This window comes from Rhincodon typus, unplaced genomic scaffold (assembly GCF_021869965.1).
Source record: "Rhincodon typus isolate 14 unplaced genomic scaffold, sRhiTyp1.1 hic_rhity00005539, whole genome shotgun sequence".
Lineage (NCBI taxonomy): Eukaryota > Metazoa > Chordata > Chondrichthyes > Orectolobiformes > Rhincodontidae > Rhincodon > Rhincodon typus.
In genome coordinates this window covers 2,869-11,000 of record NW_025971177.1, presented here as the reverse complement: position 1 = coordinate 11,000, position 8,132 = coordinate 2,869, and the positions used below count along the sequence as shown (strand labels likewise).

Genomic DNA, 8,132 nt, shown 5'->3' with positions numbered 1-8,132 from the left:
CTGACACTGAATCTACTTGGTGCACCTCATTCCCAAGAACCAGGTCTAGCAATGCCTCCTTCCTCATTGGATTAGTAACATACCGCTGCGGAAAACTGTCCTGAACAGACCCTAGAAACCTTTGTACCTCATCACTCTTTGCATGACTGCTATCCCAAACTATTTTTAAACAATTAAAAACCCTCATTATAACCACTCTATAATTCTTGCATCTCAATGTTATTGTAAATTTGTTTCTCTACATCACTGATTGGTGGTCTACAAACTATTCTGAGTAAAGGGTTTTCTTAGTCCTCACCAAATAGGTTCTGTCCTTGACCCCTCTGGGATAACCTATCTTTTCAGCTCTGCAATATTCTGCTTAATTAATACTGCCTTCCCTCTCTTCAGTTCCTTATTTTCATGAACACCTTCCATCCAGGAATATAACTGTCTTAGATTCTGATACACAGAGTAAAATTTCACAATTTGCTGATGACACCAAACTTTGAGGTGCAGTTAACTGTGAAGTTGATAACAATTGACTGCAACAGGACAGAGGTAGGCCAGAAGATAAAATTTAATACAGAGAAGTGTGTGGTAATGCATTTTGGCAGAAGGGCTGGGGAGAATCAACATAGAGGTAATGACCCAGTTCTAAAAAGTATACAGGGATGCATCTGTCATGATTTTTCAAGGTGGCAGGACATATTGAAAGAAGCATGCGGGATCTTGGGCATCATAAATAATGTACTGAGGGAGATTCTTTCTTAAAGTGGTGGATCAGGCTGGAGGGTTGAGCGGATTCCTTCTTATCTCCCTTGGTCTGAAGGAAGCAGATATGAGTGTTACGCAATGGCCAGCAGACTGGAGCAGTCACAGTGAGGGTTTAATAGGGATTATGGCATCAAACAGATAGACACAAACTTTGGATTTGTCTTTGCTCTCAGCTTCACGAAATGTATACCTGAGGATTTGAGAAGACTTACTTTTTTGTCCCATAGATCCAGGAAACAGAGATATTTTCCAAAATGACCACAATTGTGAGGGGTAATGTAGCGGAATAGTCATCGAACATTGTGACAAAATAGTTCCCAGAACGTTGAACGAATATAAGTCCAACTGAAAAAGCGATGATTGTGCAGCCAACTGTAGGAAAAGAGTAATTTAATCACAGGCATCAGGAGGAGAAGTTAAAATGGATCACAAATATCCATTGCATAACTGACATAAACAGAAGCACTTTTTGCAAATAGCTTCAGAAGCGTAGAGAGTTCAGGCCCGTGAAAGTCTATATTTACTAAGGTTTTTTATTTTAATGCCACCTCTCTCAGCCCACCACTCAGATGTAATATGAAGTCTCAAGCACTCCATTGCATGGATTGAGAGGTGATGTTGGTGGGGGTGAATGTGGCAGTGACCAGTGAGGTACAGTAGAGATCAGTACTAGGACCCCAGCTATTCATAATATATAGTCATGATTTAGATGAGAGAAATAAATATAACATCTCAACATTTGCAGATGGCACAAAGCTAGGTGGGAGGGTGAGCCGTGAGGAGGATGCAGAGATGTCATAGTGTGATTTGGACAGGCTGAGTGAGTGCGCAAATGCATGACAGATGCAGTGTAATGTGGATGAGTGTGAAGTTATTTACTTTGGCAGCAAAAAAAGGCAGATTATTATCTGAATTGTAAATTGAGAAGGGGAATGTTCAATGAGACCTGAGTGTTCTTACGTACCAGTTGCTGAAAGTAAATGTGCAGCTGCAGCAGGCAGTAAAGAAGGTAAACAGTATGTTGACCTCCATAGCGAGAGGATTCAAATACAAGAACAAGGATATCTTGCTACAAGTATTTAGGAGTTTGTTGACGCCACATCTAGAATATTGTGTGCAGGTTTGGTCTCCTTATTGGAGGAAGAATGTTCTTGCTGTTGAGGAAGTACAGTGAAGGTTTACCAAATTGATTCCTGGGATGTCAGAACTGATATATAAGGAGAGATTGAGAAAGCTAGGATAGTATTCACTGTGGTTTAGAACAATGACGGGAGAGGGACCTCATAGAAAATTTAAAATTTTAACAGGACTCGACAGGTCATATGCAGGAAGGATGTTCCCATAGGTGGGGAAGTCCAGAATCAGGGGTTGTAGTTTAAGGATACAGGGTAAACCTTTTAGGAAGAAGATAAGGAGAAATTACTTCACCCAGAGAATGGGGAGCCTGTGGAATTCACTACACAGAAAATAGCTGAAGCCAAAATATTGTGTTTTCAAGGAGGAGTAAGATACAGCTCTTAGGGATAAAGACATCAACATATGGGGAGGGTGGGTATAGGGCATTGTGCTTAATGGTCAGCCATGATCATAATGAATGATGGAGCAGGCTTGAGGTGTGGAACAGCCTATTCCTGCTCCTATCTTCTATGTTTCAATGCAAGTTTCTTCACTCAAATGATTGTGAAACTTTAATATCCTGTACACCAGAGGGTTCTGGTTGCTCCATCACTAATTATATTTTAGACTGAGGTAGACAGGTTTTGATTTATCAGGGAATAAAGGACACAAGGAGTAGGAGGTTAAGTGGAGGAGAAGCCCAAGATCATCCATGATCATACCAAACGGTGAAGCATATCACTGTGGATAGAAGCATGCTGTATGACCTACTCCTGCTCTTACTTCTTATTGTGTTATTTTAATGGGACAGTGTTGATGGAACTTTACTCTTGTGCCAGTCATGATTCAATTGGTAGCACTTCTGACTGAGAAGAGGATGAGACGGACCATGGGCACATCACCATCATTAGTAAGGATCCCAGCAAGTCAGTTCAAAACATAAGCCTGAAACAGAAGTTGAATCAGTTGAAATTCTAATTTCTGGACAATTAATCTTTGCTCCTGCAGATAATTGACAAAGTCCCAGAAAGCAAAGCAGTTTTATACCAGACTCTTACTTGTCAAGAACTCTTTGCGAATTTTAAATGTGTCAACAATTGGTGAGATGATGCCTTCCATGGTTCCCATCATGCTGCCCAATCCCAGGTTAATGAGCATCAGGAAGAAGAGCACAGACCAGAAAGGGGAGGCTGGGAAATGGGTCATTGCCTCTGTGAAGGCAATAAAGGCAAGGCCTGTGCCCTGTACTGACTGCAAGAGATCAGAAAGATCAAATTAATGGCAGAATTCGAATAATCATGACAGAATAAACTGCAGCCAAGTATCAAATGATACATTGCTATCAGAGTGCTATCTATAAAACACTGGATTAAAAATCTTTGCCAACGTTGTGCGTTGTGCACCGACAATGCTCATTTTCAAAGTGACAATTTTTGCCTCATTCTCACTCAAACTCTTTTGGATATTGAATAGAAAATCTTTAACGAGCCAGCAAAACTAGCAGCATTTAGAAAAAAGGTTTACAAATATACTAAAAGTTATTTCTTGATATTTTTAAGATTGGTAACTTGTTGGAGCTCTTAAGACTAAAAATAGGTCCATTAACAACAACCTGCATGAATATGCTGCTTTGAATGTAATAAAACATCACATAGGTGTTTCACAAGAGTATTATATGAAAGGTGTTAATAATGAGCTGAACAAGGAGATAGTAGGGATGAGGTTCAAAGGCTTCTGCAAAAAGGAAGGTTTTAAGCAATGTCCTAACGGAGGAGCAAGAGATTAGGGAAGTGGAGAGACAGAATTCCAGAGTTTAGGACGCAGGCAGTCAAAGGAATCAAGGCTGTTATGAGATCAGGAGCTGAGCAGCCCTGACCTCAGAGAAACTGAACAGACCAAAACTGGAGGAATGCAGATATCTCAGAGTAAAGAGAGACTAGAGGTAGTTACAGAGTTGGGGAGGGACTGGACCATAGCATAATTTGGGAAAAGGACAGTTTAGTGAGCGCAGGGATGTCAGGTGAATGCAACTTGGTGCAAGCTAAAACACAGCAGCACAATTTTAAATGACCTCACGTTTATGGAGGGTAAAATATGGCAAATCAGCCAAAAAGGTTTTGAAATAGTCAAGTTTAAAATTAACAGAGACACAAATGAGGAGCCCAGTAGCAGGTGAGTAGATACTGGGTAGAAAGTTAGGCGATGTCGATAGGCAATCACAGTGATGGCTCAGATATGCGGCTGGAAGCAAATCCTGGGAGTTAAATATGACACGAAGTTGCAAACAGTATGATTTAGTCTCAGTCAATTGTCATGGATACAAATAACAGCTCAGGAAGGGTTGGGCTAGGGACTAAGAAGAGGCCTCACCAGCTTCATAAATCCTGTAATGACTTCTGATTAATAAAATTTAATTTTATGTTAGAATTGAAAATAAAAATAAGGCTAAAATACATCTATTCCTCTCTTTAGTGACTGGCAAAGGGAGAAAGATAAAAAACAGAACTCCTTGTTGTTTAATTTCAATCCAAATGAGAGTACTAGGGGCAAGAGAATGGATTCTGCCCTGATGTGATGTGGAGGAGTAACATCTTTTATTAATGGGCTCAGAGGTCCTTGCACATTGTGTCAGTAGAGAACTCTCTGCAGTGGTTTTGAAATAGCCGCTGTTAAAATATTGGGGTATCGATGTCACCTTGCTCCCTCTCCATCATCCCACCATCACCACTATGCAAAGCAGGACAAAGCCAACCCAACCAATTACTGCCCCATCAGTCTCCTCTCGACCATCAGTAAAGTGATGGAAGGTGTCACTAACAGTGCTATCAAGCAGCACCTGCTCAGCAATAACCTGCTCAGTGACGCCCAGTTTGGGTTCCGCCCGGGGCCACTCAGCTCCTGACCTCATTACAGCCTTGGTTCAAACATGGACAAAAGGGCTGAATTACTGCCATATAAAGAAGATGGTTGTGGTTGTTGGAAACAAGTCGTCTCAGCTCGAGGACGTCTCTGCAGGAGTTCCTCAGGCTGGTTTCCTAGGCCAAAATATCATCAGCTGCTTCATCAGTGACCTTGCCTCTATCATAAGGTCAGAAGTGGGGATCTTCACCAATGATCACAATGTTCAGCACCATTCATGACTCCTCAGATACTGAAGCAGTCCATGTTTAAATGCAACAAGGTCTGGACAATATCCAGGCTTGGGCTGACAAGTAGCAAGTAACATTTGTACAGACAAATGCCAGGCTATGACCATCTCCAATAAGAGACAATCCTAACCACTGTCTCTTGAAATTCAATGCTGATACCATCACTGAATCCCCACTATCAACATCCTGGAGGTTACTATTGACCAGAAACTCAGCTGGACCCACCACATAAACACAGTGGCTACAAGAGCAGGTCAGAGGTTAGGAAGATCGTGGTGAGTAACTCACCTCCTGACTCCCTAAAACCTATCCACCACCTACAAGACACAAGTCAGGAGTGTGATCGAATACTCCCTATTTGCCTGGATGGGTGCAGCTCTAATAACACTCAAGAAGGTTGACACCATTCAAGACCAAGAGCCCACTTGATTGACACTACATCCACAAGCACCCACTTCCTCTACCACCGACGCTCTGCAGCAGCGGTGTATATCATCTATAAAATGCACCTCAGAAATTCATTCAGGCTCCTTAGACAACTTCCAAACCATGACCACTTCTATCTAGAAGGACAAGGGCCACAGATACATGGGAACACCGCCACCTCCAAGTTCCCTCCAAGCCACTCACCGTCCTGACTTGGAAATACATCGCCATTCCTTCACTGTCACTGGGTCAAAATCCTGGATTTCCCTCCCTAAGGGCATTGTGGGTCAACCTATAGCAGGTTGACTATAGTGGTTCAAGAAGGCAGTTCATCACCACCTTCTCAAGGGCAACTGGGGACTGACAATAAATGCTGGCTCAGCCAGAGACGCTCATATTCCACAGGTTAGTTAAAAAAAAAATACTGGATGGGGTCTTGGGTAACCTTTCAAACTTCTTTCACAACAGTGGCACTCCATCCACTGAAACTTAATCAATGAAACAATTTAGCTGATTGTTCTTGTTGAAATTAAGACTGTTCACAATTTTGATTTCTGAGTGTCTGTGACGACTGTTAAATTATAAGCACTAACTGAACAGCCAATCTGGCTTCAGTAAATAAACAAGGTGAATTAATTTATCATTTTCAATTTGCAAGTTCTTCCACCATTTAAATTAACTGCAACAATTTATTTTTATTATCTATTGTTTAAAATTATAAACGTACAAAAGATAAAAAGTTCCCTTCACATTCCATTAGAATTCGCGATATTGGTGGAAACTATAGATAATTGTACAATTCGCATAATCTTAACATTTCCCATCAAAGAAATTAAAACCAACAAAATGAAATACCAATATCTGTTCATTTCAAAGATTAATTCTGCCTCTTTACCTCACTATTTATCCACAATTGACTCATTGATTCAAATTTCCACTAACGGACATTCATGTCTCACCTTATCCAGCTCATCCTCCAGTTGACATGTGTCCAGCCCAAGTTCACTGAAATGATTTTCCTTTACTGTCTTTATGACACTGTACATCTCAGAATAATCAGAAGCTGTCAGATGTGAGAAGTTGATATGGGGTGGAATCAGATCATGGCTCAGAACTTTGGAATTCAGGTATCCAATAATCTTTTCAGAATTTCTGCCAACAACAACAAAAAAAGAATGAAAGGTACAGACCATATCTTGTGTGTCAAACACACAGCAATGATACTGCCAGCACAGTGAACAGTGATGTCTTACACTCAGTACAATATCCAACCACTGGAAAGGGTACAGTGGAGATTTATGAGAAAGTGGCCTGGGCTGAAGAGTTTCAGATTTTAGTTATGAACAGAGATTGGACAGACTGGGGTTTCCTTGGAGCAGAGGAGACTTGGCGGGGGAGGGACATAATTGTCTGGTGAATGTTCTCCTGAACCAAATCCAATGCTTTATTATGAAGGGCATTATTATTATAAATTATGAACGGCATAGGTAGGGTAGGCTGAAAGAAATTCTTCCCTTTTGGTAGACGGATCAATGACCAGGGGCAAAGATTTTAGGTAAGGGGCAGAAGATTAAAAAGGGATGTGAGGAAAGTTTTCTTCACCCATAGGGTAGTGAGCATCTGGAATTCACTGCCAGTAAGGGTGGTAGAGGAAGAAACCATCATAATAATAAAGATGTATTTAGATAACAAGAAGAGTCTAGGCCCAAAACGTCAGCCTTCCTGCTCCTCTGATGCTGCTTGGCCTGCTGTGTTCATCCAGCTCTACACCTTGTTATCTCAGATTCTCCAGCATCTGCAGTTCCTACTATCTTTGAATAATTAGGTGGTTGTTTTTGGACCAACACAGAAGCGATGGGCCCAAGGCCATTTTCTGTGCTGTAGACCTGTATGACTCTATGACACATGAACCACATCACAATTCGAACAATTTCATAACATATCATACTTCGAGCATATTCCGAAAGTGCAAACAATAAAACCTCAGAAGTTACTCTCCCATTAACAAAGAACACAACCCAAAACAAAAAAAAACAGGGCCGGACTAAATCCTTCAGCCAATCATGTCTACCCTGCCATTCAATGAGATCATGGCTGGTCTTGGTGTTTAACTCCTCTTTCCTCCCAGGCTCCCTGCCGTATCTATCAAAAACATCTCTCTATCCCAGCTTTAGATGTATTGAACAATAGAGCAACCATCGCCTCTGCGGTAGAGAATTCCAAAACTTCAGAACACTTCGAATGAAGTAATTTCTCATCTCAGTGCCTTATCCAGAGACTGTGACCTATGTTTTTGAGTCTGCTTGTGTCTCGGCATCTATCCTATCAAACCCCCTCAGAATATCATATATGTATATGAAATTGTCACTCATTCTTTTGAATTCCAGAGAATACCAATTCATTTTCTCAGCTTCTCATCATAGGATAGGTAATGAATTTTGAGCTGCATTTGGTTCAAGCTGTTCTGGTGCATAAATCATAAAAAGTGAACGTGCAGGTTCAATACCTAATCAAAGTGCCTAATGGGGAGCTCACCTTCATTATAAGAAAAACTATATTTAAAAGTGAAATCTTATACTTTAGTTCCCCAGGTTATTGGAGTAACCACATCGCGAATACTATGTGCAGTTTTGGTCTCCTTCTCTAAGGAAAGGATGCAAATGCATTGGATTTGGTTCAGGAGAA

General features: G+C 41.0%; 1 protein-coding gene across 1 annotated transcript; it reads right to left on the bottom strand.

Annotated features, from left to right (window-relative positions):
• Positions 1-968: 968 nt before the first annotated feature.
• Positions 969-6,599, bottom strand: LOC125482072 (sodium-dependent neutral amino acid transporter SLC6A17-like; the record flags this gene model as incomplete). The annotated part of the gene is made up of 3 exons (XM_048594049.1): positions 969-1,128; positions 2,931-3,123; positions 6,407-6,599. Coding segments are annotated over 3 exons (546 nt in total), but the record flags the coding sequence as incomplete, so codon positions are not given.
• Between the last annotated feature and the right edge of the window lie 1,533 nt (positions 6,600-8,132).